Source organism: Phasianus colchicus, chromosome 7 (genome assembly GCF_987193195.1).
Source record: "Phasianus colchicus chromosome 7, bPhaCol1.hap1.1, whole genome shotgun sequence".
Taxonomy (NCBI): Eukaryota; Metazoa; Chordata; class Aves; order Galliformes; family Phasianidae; genus Phasianus; species Phasianus colchicus.
The window spans coordinates 5,224,240-5,240,480 of NC_143442.1; the positions used below are offsets into that span (position 1 = coordinate 5,224,240).

The 16,241-nt window shown below is 39.9% G+C and overlaps 1 protein-coding gene across 1 annotated transcript in view; it reads left to right on the forward strand.

The window, feature by feature from the left end:
• Positions 1-5,874: 5,874 nt before the first annotated feature.
• The window catches only part of LOC116227273 (von Willebrand factor D and EGF domain-containing protein-like), a 163,815-nt gene continuing 153,448 nt past the window's right edge, over positions 5,875-16,241 (forward strand). The window contains exon 1 of the mRNA XM_090143533.1: positions 5,875-6,078. Within this exon, the coding sequence (XP_089999659.1) occupies positions 5,982-6,078 (97 nt within the window). The 5' untranslated portion in view covers positions 5,875-5,981. The remainder of the gene's footprint in view (positions 6,079-16,241) is intronic.

Consider the following 16,241-nt stretch of genomic DNA (forward strand, 5'->3'; position numbering starts at 1 on the left):
CAATGCTTTTTATTGACCCCTAGCATCGCTTGCTTATTCAGCAGTCTCAGGGTCTCAAATAGACAACATCTGTGTTGAAGAAATAGAAGCAACCACCAGGTTTGCTAGAGCAGAGTCCTGCCAAGGCTGTTCGCAATAATTGGGCTTTCTTTGAACGCAACATCTGCTCACATACATCCTCTTATAAGATCACATTGTAAAGGTCAGGATGGAATAAGAGGATGAAAGAAGAGATGACAGATATATGGACAGTCAGAGTTTTAATACCAGTTTATTCTGGTTTCAGCCCAAGCCAAATTCCCTCCTTTTGTTGTTAAACCTGGTGGTTCTGCTCTGATTCTTGTTATTGCTTCTGGCTGGAAGATCTTGGGGGTTTGGCACCTCGCTGTTCACCTTTTAAAGATTTTGATTTCTTCAAAGAGGAAAGTTCCAGGAAAAAGCTGAATGAAATGGTTCAAGGTAGGAGCAGCGCCTTCCCACCTCATGCCTTTACACTGCTAATGCTGATAAGAAACTCCTGGGAAACGCCTTTCTGATGTTGTTTCAAAGGAAACTGTTTCCTCAATGGAAAGTTGACTCTGAGAAAATCCTGTCTGCAATTTTTTTGAGTAACAGTGGGTTTTGTATTAGTGTGATCTGTCCATAGTCAGTGCTACGAGTGGACATTTTTCTTACACCTACTTTTTGTTATCTTGTCAAGAAAAGGCTTTGGAAGAACAGGCAAAGACATTTATCAGTAGAAATCCAATTGCTTTTCTCTGCTCTACCCTGTATTATTGGACTAATGCACTAATGTAGAAGTGTTTTGAGAATTTCCACTCCCTAAGAGTATTGTGATACTTCTATCCTTATTCATCTTATTTTTGAAGAAAACCAACCAAAATGTAGGGATTTTTATTACTACTATTATTTGTGCGTGTGTATATGTTTGGTTGCAGGTTTTTTGCTTTTTTTTTTAACCAAATATTCCATTTCTCTTAAATGGAACAATAAATGAATCAGTTCCCTGTGGAAGACAAAACCATGACCAATTCTGGCACCAGAGCAGCTCACAAAAAAATGTATACTGAGCAGATCTAGGAACAAGAAAGATTTTAAAAAATCCTTTTAACTGATTCTGTGGAAACTACATGTTTTTTTCTGAAAATAGATTCTGATTAGAAATCCCCAGCCGGTTCCAATATACATCATTTGAACATGGGTCTCTTCTTTTTAGTAGTCTTTACTAATAGCCAATGTCTTCAAACCAAAAGGGACTCTTCTATGTGGAGCTGCTGAACAATGACAGCCATTCTGTTAGGTATCTCTTAGGGCACTCTGTATGAGAGATGTATTACAGATGTGATTTATATTGACATCTCTACAATAGCCTGGCATTTTCCAGTTAAATAAGGAGCTCCCATGAAAAATGTCCACCTCATTTATGGCACAGCCCTAGTGCATACTGACTGCAGGCTACTGAGATCCTGTCACCTGGCTTGGCGACAGAATCCATCTGAGAAGGGTGCTGATGGTGCATGCTGCAAATTTAATAAGGGCATGCATGCCTGGAAGTTCAGATGGCCAGGGCAATGTACATGGCAAACCAGGAGCAAGAGAAATGTGTGGAGTGCCCTGAGCTGTGTGTGCACCATGTCAGATCAAGGATCTCATCCAACCTCAACCTGTTCCAAGCAGCATCATAGTTTGAAGGAACTGATTTAATTTTTCTAACAGGTTCATTCAGAGCTTAAGCACTTATTCTCTGTATACCCTTAAAGATACAGAAATAATGAGTGGGTTTCTTCATCTTTTCTTTAGAGTGTGAATGCCCATAGTTTGGCCCATCAGCTCATGAAATCCACTAGAGTTCTCCCACAAGGAAATCAGAAACTGAAGGATAAACCTGCTGAATGTGCAAACTGCTCTCTGCTCTCCAGGAGCTGTGCAAAGAGAAGCATACTTCTGTATAATGATTTATTATTCTAAAAATGGCAGTTACTTCTCACTAAATGAAGAGCTTTGTTCTGTGAGTTGTGTGTACTACTTCTCATATTGTTTTCTGGAGAATGAGACTCATGAAAATGAATGACTTCTGTTAATTGAAAGGTCTGCTGTACACTAGACAACTAAACAGAGGACAGCACCAGCCCTAATAACTGTGTGACCATTGTTTATTTTTCCAAACTGGACACAAAGTGAGACAAAGAGCTTCCCATTTAGTTTAATTTACTTGAAATAACAGTGGTGCAATAAAGAATAGTTGTTTGAGTTATCAAGGTAAGTGAGCGTTGTACTTTAGCTATAAGAATGTTGTTTGGTATTTATCCAATATATATGACAGAAATGAGAGCAGAGAAGAATTCCAGAACTGAGAACCTTCTTGGCCTCTTGGCCCTTTCTGTAGAATCCCTGGGGATGGGTCCCATGGTTGAGACTGCTAGGACTTGGTTAAAATCAGTTACGTTGACCTCTTCACCTCTTCTGAAACTGTAGAAAAGGTTGCAAGTTCCTGGACCTGGCTAGCCAATATCAAGAGAAAAGGTATAGACCACGGGAGCACAAGGAGTTTATTTTTTGTCGCTGGACAAGGCAGGTATTTTCTGTCAGATAAACCAAGCACACAGAAAAGTACAGAGGAGGGTTTTGGCATAAATAAATCCATAAATTCAGGCTTGCAGAAAATGCTATTAAATGATATGTCTTCTTCCTCTGAAGGACTCTGTCCTTCTAACAAAGTGTATGTACATGCAGGGTCTTGCTATCTTTGCCAGCCGTGAATAATGATCTTCTCTTTGCTGAGAAAGCAACCCCAAGGGACAGCTTAAAGATGCTCCTCATAAGAAGCAGAAAGAAATAAACTCAGACTGTCATTTCTAGATCAGTTTCTAATGACTGCCTGTGCTTAGAAAGGACAGTGCAGCACTCTACTCGCTTGCCAGCAAAGGGAAGTCCTATTCATACTCAATTTTTGGGAAGAGATGGAATGTTTCAGTCTCATCTCCTTCCTGGAGTGATCCAGGTAGATGGATGCTTCCACATAACTGTAAAGAGAGAAGTGAGTGATGGGATTCATCCCTTAAAACCTCCTATCACCCAGCACTTCTGCATATAGTTCTTAAAATTCCTACACCAACTCAGGAACCTGGGCATTTTGTATTTGGAGCAAAGCGTCAAAAGGTCACATCTCTGGAGGCCTCTGAGTTATTTGCATTTTTACAATTATATTATCACTCACTCCCATCCTGAAGTACAGTTCTGTATCTGAAGCAAAAAGCAAAATGTTGCGAAAAGCTCACTGCTTTTCCTACTGCCCTCCTGGCACATCTTCCACATCTTCACAGGCTGCTCCAGCCCAGCCAGTTCCCAGACCCACAATGACAGCTTGCTGAGTGGGATCTTCCAGGCAAACACTGTCCGTTTCTTGTAAAGGGGAGAATCTGAATGCCTAACGTGCATATCCATTGAACAATTTTTGGCTGAGGTTAAACTGCTGTTGCCAGCTCCCAGCTGTGACTTTTGGCTGGTTTTTAACTCCCCATACTCATCTCTGCTGTTTAAAATGAATGCAATGCAAGATGGATTAGTCTGAAGTGTTCAGAGTTGTGTTGTCTTGTTGTATAGACAATGAAGCTAATTGTGTCAAGTGTCCTTGACTTTCTGGGCATTTTCCACTTTTCCTCTTACTGAAGCTAATGGTGTCAGAACTGAGAGTGCATTCTGCAGTATTTCTTTGCAGGTACTCCATGACTTTAGTTTCCCATTATTTTTTGGATTAATAATTTGGAGAGGAAGGAGGTCCTGTTTGTAAATTTTTTTGTCTTAGGTGAGGTCTTGTCAGGAGCTGGGGAATGTTTGCAATTTACTGTCTCACCTGAAATTGTTTGTCCTCCCAAGTTGAAGGGAGCCAAATTCAGTCCAGGGAAACTTTCTTGCCTGGGACAATAACGTTTCATGTCATCTGTACCAGCAATATCCCCCTTCAGATTCTCCCTCTGGTTGAAACCTGCTTAAGGAGATAAAAGGAGAAAAGAGATACTTAGGTTGGCTTGCTCATCTGCTTACCTATGTAGTACATCTTGAATATCTTTCACCGATTCTTATTTTTTTGGCTAGTTACTTTTTCTTTCTGCGTACAGAAGGCCTATAATGGCTGGAGTGTTTGTGGAAAGCTTTCTCACTCTGTTGCAGATTACTTTTGCTTTCCAGTATTTTCATTTAAACCCAATCCACAACAGATTTCAGAGATTTCCATGAATCCCTGTAGTTAAACACTTCTTAGACTCATAGAGTCACAGAAGGCTTAGGTTGCAGGGGACCTTAAAGATCATCCATTTCTACCTCCATGCTGTGGGCTGGTTGCCTCCCACCATATCAGGCTGCCCGTGGCCCCGTCCAACCTGGCTTTGAGCACCTCCAGGGATGGGGAACCCACAGCCTCTTTGGGCAGCAGTGCCAGGGCCTCACCACCCTTTCAAATATTTTTATACATTTGTGTTAAGGAAATGAAGATATATTAGAAAAAAAGGTTAGAACAACTGGGTTTAGAGCCTTAATGAACTTGAAGGAATATATTCTAAAGGTCAGTAATGTCAATGGAAAGACTTGTAGGAAGTCGTAGAGTTATAACTCAGACCTGTGACATAGCTCATCCACTAAGACTGTTCTAAGCAGCTGTTTTTCAACATTTAAATCCATAATCAAAATTAAGAGAGAGGATTTAGAAGGTTCTTCTCAAATACCCTATAGGTCTCAAAGAATCCCATGGTAAATTTCTTCAAAGGGATCTAGTTAAAACAAATGAGCAGCATTTGTTTTTACGTTTACTATTGAACTCCTTGGATGTTCTGTGGAACATCTTTAATGGTTTTGTTTACGTTTTTAAAAGAAACACTCCTCATACTGATGCGAGTGGATTGTTTACAGGCTTCTTATTACTATATCATCAGACAATTCACTATATCCTTGCTTGAACAAGTAGACACAAAATAATCAAACTTGACAAGTCAGAGAAAAGAAACGCTGGCAGGTATGGAAAACACTGAGCAGTGGGAGGGGATACAATATCCCCTGAATAAAATGGCACAAATACAGAGCATAGCATGTGATTTAATAGCAAATTCTTCATATCAAGCTTTAGGCTGACAGTATACGTTGCCTTACAATAAACACTGCTCAAAGGGACCCATGCTGCAGCACTTTAAAATTAGGTAAAACTTAAGAAAAATGATTGAAAAGCACAAATGACTGAATTCTTTCTCTGTCATTTGCTTCCGTTTTCCAACCTTCTGAAGCACACGTCTCGTTTCTCACGAAGAGCTGACAGACCAGATGCTGTCAGGCTTTATTTCAGTAGCAAACGATGACTCTCTAAAATAGCAGGCAATGATGCATCGACCCAGGATGCAAACTGTTGGGACAGAGCAATTCTGTAACAGGTTTGCAGCAGTGGAATCTAAAAAAAAAACTACTTGTCTACGCGTATTTCAGCATTTTTATACTCCTCTCTATAAAACACGGTGTCAGATGTAACTGCAGTGACTTGAAGTCGGTGCCGCCTGTCTTGACAACATGGTGAGCAGGCAGGTTTGGTTTACAGCCCCATTTTCTGCAGGCTCACCTCCCACCACCCATCCTGGCGGTACGCGCTGTTCTCACCCTCTGCGGGTGCGTGTGTGCGCGGGTGTGCTACGGGGTGTGTAAATCAGAGCAGCTGCAGGGAAAGCAGCTGCAGGGACACATGCGCTCGGCTGCTATGTGCGTGGGGGGGTGAGTGTGGTTTGTGTGTCGCTGGAGGGCTTCCCTCTTGGAAATTCTGGGATTAATGACACATTAAGCCCTCTCCAAGAGACTGGATTGAAAAGAAAAGAGAAAAAAAAAAAAAAGAAAGAAAGAAATTGCAACAGGCAGGCAGGCTGATGTGTTTTCCTGCAAAGTTTAGGACTTCAAAAGTTAACTTCTAAGCAACTGCAGATGCATGGATAAAAGCTGCCTTGGACACTATGCAGCAGCCCTTACCTTCCCACCAGCATCTCCAACTTGTTGCCTGCCTCTGCTGGATTCCCCTGTTGGCCATTAGCAGTGAGTCAGCTCCATTAGGTAAGGATTTTTTTGTTTACTTTTTAATTATTTGATAGTCATCCGGGAGGCAGAGTTCACAAATATTTTAAAACTGAAATGATCCTGTTTACGTTTACTATTGAATGTGAGTTAGAGTGATAGAAGGCTATTATTAGAGTTGCCAAAATAGAATGGAAGTAAGGTTAAAATAAACAGCTTCTAAGGTAATGAAGGAGGTCACAGCAACAGTCAGGCATGCTTATGGCATACAGTGTTTATTGTCCCTTAGAGGAGGGTTGTGTGGTGTCTTATTTTTAATAGAGACATTGCAAGCCTCTGAAAATTGTTACTTCTTACAAGAAAATTTCAAGAGATTTAAAGAATAATCATAATGTTTTCCTATAAATGAATCGTAAAAGAAGAAAAAGCTTTAAAATCAGAATCTATTCCTCTAACGAAAGGAGTGCACACACTGTATATCAGAGCAATGTTCCAGATTGGTTAATTACACATATAATAATATGCAGCTATATAGTCTCAGGCAGTAAAAAGTTCATAAGTAGTTTTTCTGCTACTCTGTGCATTAATTGTAAGGCTCGTTTCACTGTACAAGGCACAGGGCTCAAAGAGGACATAGATTTTACATACATAACTTGTTTATTCAGCTTTATTAATCCGCTGCAAGAACGCATTGAAAATTATGTCAGATGTTATTCAGCCAGTAAAAACAGAGTTTAACCAGAGTTAAAGCAATCAATCAGACAAACAAACAAAAACAAGAACAAGAAAAGCCATAGGACCAAAGCACAGTGCTGTCATAATTGTGGGTACAGCCTGGGCAAATTTCATGGAGGTACTCTGTCTGTATGGAAGTATGTTACAATATTTTTTCAAATTTTAATTCCAGGAGAGTTTTGACTGGTTTTAAAGGTGTTTGTCAGCCAGCACTCGTTAGCTGTATGAAGATAAAACAATTTAAAGCGCTCTTCATTTGAATATCAAAGGGTCACCAGCAAGGTTTGCAGGACTGAACACAAGGCAAATGACCTTCTTGCCTTTATCTTCAAACAATGCCTTTAATTTCTGAATCCTTTTGAAGGGTTGCCAGTGATATGGAGTGTAGCAGCTCCTTATCTGATAGAACAAGTTTTTCATCAAGGGGAAATGACCTTTTAACTCCTTGTAACAAAGTAACTGGTTTCCCACTGTATTTTTGTTACTGGAGGTATTATGCTTGGACATACTTATTAAGCTGGAAATACAGAACAAGAGTCAGAAAACAGTTCACCGTCTCTGAGGTGATATAGAAGAATTCTTAAGACTTTTCTTTTTTCTTTCTTACTGTGAACTCGAAGAAAACTGCTCAGAAAAGTTTGCATTCTGACAGATTGCATGGTGACATTATAAGGATATTAACAGAGCCATATGCTGTTTACTTTTGTACTCTGAGTATAACAAATCTACTAATCCCATAAGAATTTAACTATGAATAAGGAGCGTCTGACCAAACAGCTTTTCGCAGATGCCTTATTAGAAGGCAGAGGAAGATGAAAAAGTCTTTTAAAGACCAAGAAAGAACTTTATCATCTTCTGCAGTCTTATTTTAGGGAGTGAAGCTCCCAGTGATTGCAGTTATTCACACTTTGGGGTTTTGCATTATTTCTTGTGACTGAAGAATAAGAAAGGGTTACCGATAACGTCCATAGCTGCTCTGGGTAGAAGATTAAGTGAAGCATTAGGCAGAAAAGCAACTGAGTGAATCACGGATGTGGGAGGGTTGACACAACACAGCTTGTCAGACTTTTCTAAGATGAAATTCAGTAAATAAGTCGATCAAAAGAAAAAGAAAAAAAAAGACGGTGTTTTTATGGAGGTATTTTAGACAAAAATATTCATTTTAAAATACATAGCTGCTTGCAACATCACCATTGAGATGGAATTGCTCTCTGTCCCTTCTGGGGGCTTTTCATAGTGTGCAATTGGAAAGGTTTTGAATTTGGGTACATTTCATGCAAAGGCAACAGCCTGCCATCAAAACTCGCAAAATCCACTGGAATTTTTGGAAAATTACACTGCCGGGTGTTGCATAGATGATAAAGTCAGATACAATTAATTTTTTGCAACTTCATTCCTGGGGATTTTCCTCAACTCTGAAACATATAAGAAAAACTGAAGTATGTCCTGAAGTGAAGGAAAAGGAGAAGAGTTAGGATGGTGAGGGTGAGGAGGCTGGGTGCCGACAGCCGGCATTTGCATTCTCAAATAAGCTGACTGATCTGATTTGATTTAAGAAAATAAATGAGAATAGTCTAGCATGGAAAAATTATCAGTGTTTCTTGTAATGTTATGAACGCTGCTCTTTTCCTAGAAGAGCAAAATGAAAATCAGACTGTGTAATCTGCTTTGTGCACTACCCACAAGCAACTCGTGATCTCATCTCTGAGCTTCTGCTGTAAAATCTGAGCGTTATGAACTTTCCATGCTTTCAGCAAAAGTCTGCTTGAGCTGGGAGTTAAGCAAAAATGGGTTGAGCTGGGAAAATGTCTCCCCGTGAGTATTTCTGATGGAGTGTTTCAAATTATTCAGGAACTTTCTCACCTGCTGCATACACCTATTGCAGAAGGTGAACCCTTGATTGGACTTCATTGTGGCCTTCCAGTATTTGAAGGGAGCATATAAACAGGAGGGGAATGACTGTCTACAAGGGTTGATAGTGATAGGACAAGGGGGAATGGTTTTAAACTAAGGAGAGGTTCATGTTAGATATTGGGAGGAAGTTTTTTGCACAGAGGGTGGTGATGCACTGAAAGAGGTTGCCCAAGGAGGTTGTGGATGCCCCATCCCTGGAGGCATTCAAGGTCAGGCTGATGTGGCTCTGGGCAGCCTGGTCTGCTGGTTGGTTACCCTGCACGTAGCAGAGGGGTTGGAACTAGATTATCATTGTGGTCCTTTTCAACCCAGGCCGTTCTATGATTCTGTGATCCCAAATGCCACTCAAGGCTGTGAGTGAGCTTGGTCAGGGACATTCCTGTGACTTAAGAAACTGCACTGGGATTATTCTGGCTCTTTGTCTTCACTCTATGCAAATGACATTTACAGCACTGTGCAACCAAAAAATATTCTGTTGAATGCTTTCTTTAAGTGAAACCGACACTATCTGACTTTATAGCTAATAAGAGCAGCCAAAGGGTAAGGAACAACATTTACAACGTGTTTCTATTCTGAAATTCTTTTTAATAATCAAAAAGTATTTTCAGGGTAATATTTACTACTCTCTTATTTAGGCTTCTGTCAACATTAGGTAACCCCGTTGGCCTCATGGCCTGGAATTAATCCAGTTTGTGGTGTTTGACTCAGGAGTGACATGTGGTCTTATCTGATTATGTGCAGTCAATGCAGAGCTAGTAGCAAGGTTGTACAGTGATTTCTGTTTGCTGATAGCTTTTGCATTCCTCTCCTTTTTCCCCTGAAAGATGACAAAGCTATCAGCACTGCTGGGATAGTGCTTTTATGAAGAAGACAAAATGGGGCGGCTGTTGCCATCTGAGGTTAAAGGAATCTCTTTCACCTCACAAGTATGTTTATGTCTCTCCTGCATAGCATCAGTATGTCCCCACTGGATGTCAGGGCTTTGATGTTTGATAGAGAAATGATTTTTAGCTCAAACATTTGCCCTCCAATGTGATGATGAAAACTAATGTTTATTTTCAAAGTTATACAGGCTTAAAAAATCTGTTTGGTGTGAGAGGGCTGCTTCTCAAGGCTTTGCCTATTCCCACTGACCTGTGAAACATACACACTCTTTAAACTTCTAAACAGCTATTTATTACTATACCCTGCACTAAAATCAAGGATCATTTTATTAGACACTGTTTACAACAGTGTAGGACATTCATGGACAAAATGTTTACTTTAATGGTCCAGTTCCTCAAAGTTATTTTGTCTCCAAACGCCAACTACTAAGAGGTATTGTATACATCTAACTTCCTTTGCAATCGATAGGAGCTGCAAGTAGTCAAGACAAATCAGTGTTTGTTCCTAAATTGACAAGACAAATTGCTGCAGAGAGGAAGCATCATCACTCTGTTTTACAGATGGGATAGAGACGTGAAGTGGCTCAAGGTCATGCAGAAAATCCTCGGGCAGAACTGAGATCTGTACTAAGGCCTCAGGGGTCACAACCCAGCCCTGTTAACTGCAGCACAGCTTATAACTGAAACAAAGGCCAACATGGGAAATAGGAGTGTGATAGAAATGCTGAACCTTTCTTCTTCTCCCTTGTAAACTCCAGTGGCTGAGACACAAAGCATTGCTAGTGATATTTAAAGGTTTTAGCATGTTTCAGATGACCAAAACTTGAGATGTATCCCATTTGATTTCAGTCATAAAAAGGATTCAATCCCTTCCAAGATGCTATATAGAACTGTTGAAGAACACATCTATAGCTAAAGGAAGCATTTCTGGCTCTTTTAGCAAGCTTTGAAAACGGCTCTTTCATTCTAGTATCTTTCCTCCATTTTTTGTGACCTAGACTGTGGAAATGGTGACAAAGACCTTTGAGATTATTAACTGGATTTGTACCATCCCCCTTCAGATAATTTGCTGAGAAAAGCTTTGAAGGCAGCCAAACTACTGATTTGTCTGACTTTTTGGCCTGCAGGCTTGTTTTCATGGGCATCCCTGTATATGTTCCAAATTTTTGTCTCCTGTGTTCCTGGGTATCTATCCTGCTCTTTCACAGGTGGACGTTCAGTGTTGGATGCTGCCAATGCCCATTACAAAAACACAGTCTTTAATGCTCAGTTGACAGCATTGCCTTTTCCAAGCTTTTTAAGTTTTTCTTCAAAGCCATGTAGTTTAACTTCAGTTATGACTTTTATTAATTTCATGATGGCAGCTGCACTGTGTGTTTTGCCCTGAATACAGATTATTCATGGTGAAACTAAAAAAAAAATAATAATAATAATAAATGATTAGTTTGAGGAATATTTTTCATCTGACTTTGAAACACAATTATAACCATGTGTTAGTGCGTGCAATTGTTTGTACAGCTATTCTGGAAGGAGCTTTGTGCGCTAAGCTCTTAGGAGATTTACTTAATGAATGTATGTACTTACTTGCTTCTTTCTGACATATATTATTTTGATTATTCCGACGTCTATTACTTTGATTGCTGTATTCACACTGCATGGCATCCACAGAGAGCGGTGAGGGAATATTCTACATATTGAAAGACAAAAAATTGATTGCCTAATATAGTTGAGAGATTGTAGTAGCATGCTCTGCTCCTTTTGCAGGTTTTATATTATTCATCGATTGAGAGCAAGTTTATCTTATTCCCCTATTTTGTTCACAAAGCAGCTTCCAGGAGCTGGATAGCAATTTATCTGCATACTGAAATAATGTAATGCATCTCTTGTGGTAGCTGGAGCATTTTACAACTCAACTATCCCTTGGCAGCTTTGTGTGTTGACAGTCTCAGTAACTGGTCCCTCATGTAGTGTCTTGCTCATGCCTCAGCAGCTCACCGGCCCTTGCAGCTTCCAAGAACTAGCTGATGGATACCCCAGATTCCCCCATTCCTTGTGGAACTAAGAAATAGCATAATATTTCATGTACTGGACTGGCAATCTTACTTTTCCTGTATTTTTTAACTAACTACTCGAGTTGCATTTAGCTTGTGTTTGCTGTTCTCAAAAGGCAAATGCCTATGGCTATAATCTAGATGACTACAAATGATGAGGGAGGATTCTCAAAGTTCCTGAATTAATAGTTCTAATAACTAACTTAATGTCAAATGTAGATAATAGTTTAGGATCTGAACTAGAGCATTCCTCTACAAAAAAGAGTCTTTCTTATGTCAGCTCCTTCTTGTTTCTCATCTCAGTTTAAATTTGTGTCTTGATGATGTTTGACTGTCATGCAAACTTTTCACAGAATTTTACCTTATAGCTAATGATAGGAAGAGAAAAAGAAGACAAAACTCAGTCATCAGTTTATACACTAGCAAAGCTAAGATTCTGTTATTTGTAACTTCATAATTAAAATTTTCTTTAGAATTAGCATTAGATAGAACTCATGGCATTAATCAGGTATGTTATTTTTTGATCTGGTCCAACTACTGAAAAAGGCAGATTTGAAAACATCTTTCAGAGATTATTTTTAATAGTCTCCTTTGTCCCTTTCTGCCAATTATTTGCTCTATAATCAACTATGACTATACTATAAAATTAGTTGGCTGTGACTCAACCTCCCTCAGAACAGAGCACGGATGCTTTGATTCACTCAGGCTCTGTATTTTCCTCAATGGATTAGAGAAAAAAAATATAACAATTCCCAGAGCCATTTGCTCTGTTCTTTTAATAGATGCTAAGATGAGAGCTGGAAACAAAGATATAAACAGGGTGAAATCTACTTCATTCCTTGTTTCTCTTTTGCAAGAAATACAAAGAAAATAAAGCGGAGGTTATGTACTACCCTGATATGGTGACAAGTAATTTTTGAGTGCTAAAATGCATTTTTTAATGAATGTATATAAAGTAGCATAAGATAAAGGTAAACAAAAGCTATCCTTTTACCTTAGGAAGAACAGAAATAGCGTAGTCTGGAGTCTGTATTTGTTTATATTCCAGCAGTGGGATCTGTACTGGGATGCCTCGTGGGTCAGTATCTCCCATAAAGTATTAAGACTCACTCATAACAAGCACTCCTCATGGAGCTGAAGGTCTAGCATAGCCTTGTGATATGGTTACAAAGAGATGGAAGATTATGGCTGCGTGGAAGCATTCAGTCTTGGATGCAGAGGGACAAAGGTTTAAGGGGCAGGTTCCCTGTCCCTTGCCTGTGTTTGAGTGAGGGCACTGAGCCCATACAAACATTGTTCAGGATAGTTGAGTCTCAGCTGCAGGCTGTGAGCCCAGCACAAGCTATACATCTCCCAGAGGAATTTTACAACTATTTTCTCCTCTTGACATGATTGCTTCCTTGCAGTACAAATAGCTTTGATATAAATCATAAATCTAACTACCCAGCATCTTTCCTTCCCTGCTTTTTACTTTTTCATGTTTTCCCAATAACTGATATTCTAGTCAGGAAAATCACCCACAGTTATTCCTGCTGCTTCATAATGCTTCTTACCCAGGAACATTTCTTGTTCTGTTTGCTATTACCTGCACTCCTTGCACGGGTGTGTAGATGCTTTCTTTCATTAATCGACTCCTGACAATATTATTCATCTGCTGTTTCAAAACAACTTCATCTTCTGTCTTAGGGCTGAGCATGCAGTTTTTCTCCCAGGAAGGCTGAGCACTCTCACTAGGAGCTGCTGGGACACAAGGGGACCTTGTGCATTGTCCCCACTAACCCTTGCAGCTCCAGGGACAGAGCATAGAAGGACTCACACAGTCCAAGACCTGTTCTGAAAGATCCAGTGGATTGGCTTTGCTGGTTGAAAAAAATAAAATCCTAAATAGCATTTGTATATATAAAGACTAGCTAGGAAACAAGCTGTCTTCCCAAGTCTGGTCTTTGTGGCAGTGTATTTTTCTTTTATTTTTTAACACTCTGGAAGCAGACAACTTTATTCTGGCCTCTATTAATCAGTGAGAAATCTCTCCCCGGCAGTGATGTACAGGCTTTCTGAAGGACCCTCAGTGAGCTTCTCAGATTTAAAACCTCGCAGCTGGCCAGCACACAGGGATAAGCTGTGCCTTCCACAACCTTAACATATGCTAATACTTGTGTTACTTGCAATGCAGCTAAACTGAACATAAAACTAAAACGTGGCAATGCTGAAAAAAGGTAGGACAGATGGTTATGGGTATACATAAGCAGAGAGGACATTACTGTGGGCACCGCTGTTATCAGTGTTTCATGTGATTATTGCTGAAGTTAGTGCTGTAGCAATGCTGCAAGGAAAATGATGAAGGTCACCATAAATACCCCTCACAAATCCAACCATTAAACTGGATTTTTACTGCTGAATATTGTCCCCAGCTCACAGCTGGTACAGCCCAAATCTGCACTGTGATCATCTGCATAGCAGTTTACAAACTGTGGGACTTCCCAAAGATAACCAACCTCAGGTTGAGTAACTGCTGTTGATCCACGCAGGAAGTTTTTCTTCTATCTGATTGCTTTAACAATTGAAAGCAATTTAAGAATTTACTTTTCCACTGAGTCAAAACGGAGAGAACCCCAAAGCGCTAACCGACGGCCTGATGTTTTTTAATCACTCCTGACAGGAAAGATGTTGCTTTTTAGTGTATAGGAGCTGAATCAATCTCTTCTGTCACAGACAAGTGCCCTCAGAACTAGGCTATCGATTATGCCAGGGGAGAATATCTGTAGGTCTCTTATTCGAACCGTTTCACTTTCCATTAGTAATTAAATACATCTTAGAACGAGGGCTTCAATGTCATTCTTCCATGTCTTTGTCTACTGTAAAGGTGTAAATAAGTTCAGTGGACCGCTGGTCCATTCATTCTCTGAGTATAACTATACTCTTATGTATATCTGCTATTTTTACCAAAATTTCAGTTTCAGTACAGGCAGATAGACTGACCTCTCAGTTGATCAATATGTGGTTTTGGTCAAAACTAACCACCCATGCACACAGAACTCTCTTCAAAAGATGAAACCTGTAACAACAAAAAGCACAGGTGCTCTTAAAACCTGCACATTTCTATGAACATTTTTGTTAACAGCTTTTTAAATAATCACTCCTTCAGGTTCTCCATCAGACCGAGCCCGTATGAACATTTTTTCTTAAAGAATGAAAAAAATAAATAAGCTTATTAAATTTCAATACTGTCATATTTCAATGATATCTGATTGCAGTAAGATGTGATTTATGCCCACTTGTGCAGATTGACAACCTTTTTTTAATGAAATAAGTCATTTTCTGGAAAACAGAAGACACAGAGTAACCTGCATACCCTACTGCTTTGTGCTTAACAGAGGGCATGGGGAAAATGGATATTTTGCATTAAGAAAAACAACTTAATTTGTTCTTCATAAAAATCACAACCTCCTGAAATGGAAGAGAAGCTATAATATGGGAAACTCGGTTTAAAGCTCCAGAGCTGGGGATAGAAGATATCTGTTGGCACACAGCAGGCAGCTAAATGGAGAGCTTTTGAGTAAATTCTGTATATAAAGGGATGTGAATTGTTAAGCTTTTTGTTTCATGAACTGTTGCATTTAACCTCTTTGAGGCCTTGGGATTATTCCTGTTCCTTAAAGCTACCTTAATTTCCCAAAGTGTTGTCAGGAGCTAAAGTGCACTGTTATCTGCTGCCATGTTTTTCAATTCTGGTAGAAATTATTGTTTCATATAGTTTGATTTTAAGAGTGCTTTCTGGCATCCATGTGGGGAAAAGGCACTATATAAAAGCAACAATAGCATGAGGGGCAGTTTTGTATTTCTTGGGCTTTTTCATTAGCTATAAAAAATAGTGGGAAAGTAGAGCGATATCAGTTTTATTTAGACAGGAGGAGAAGACAAAGCACAGAAGGATGTGCATTTTCGTGCACCACCAGGAAAGGAAACCCAGCAGCAAGTCTCTGCTCTCAAGCCCTCCTGCTTCTGCTGCAACAGGCTTCAAACCACTGCGGATAAGTAGATGAATCAGGGTAAAAGAGGTGTTTTTCTCAGTTTTCATTAGACAAACTGGCCAATGGCCTCCGTGACTCACAGAGAAGCTTTGCCTTTGTGCAGTTCTGAGAAGGAATAAAAAAGGGCAGAGAGCAAGAAAATAGTGCTGAGCCAAACTCTGACTTGAATGCCCAATGAACTTCACCTGTGCTATCTTATGAAATCAGAGAATCATGGAATGGCTTAGGTTGGAAGGGGCAGTAAAGATCATCAAGCTCCAAGCCCCTTGCTGTGGGGCTGGATGTCCCCAAGCAGCTCAGGGCCCATCCAGGGGCATCCACAGCTTCTCTGGACAGATATTTATTAATTTCACCAAAGTGTAGCAAAACATTCTTTTTACCTGAGCAGACTGTCCCTTTATAGACCCTTGGAGAAATCTCTCTGTAGTGGAAATGCTAAGTCACTGCTTGAAGCAGTGATTGAGCACCTGGTAGGTGGGCAGGGCCAACCCAGGTGCAAGCAATGTATGTGAGTGACTGGAAAGGCTAGAGCCAGGATCTGAACCTTCCTGGATCTCATTAAAGGATTGGTAGTGGATGCTGGAGAT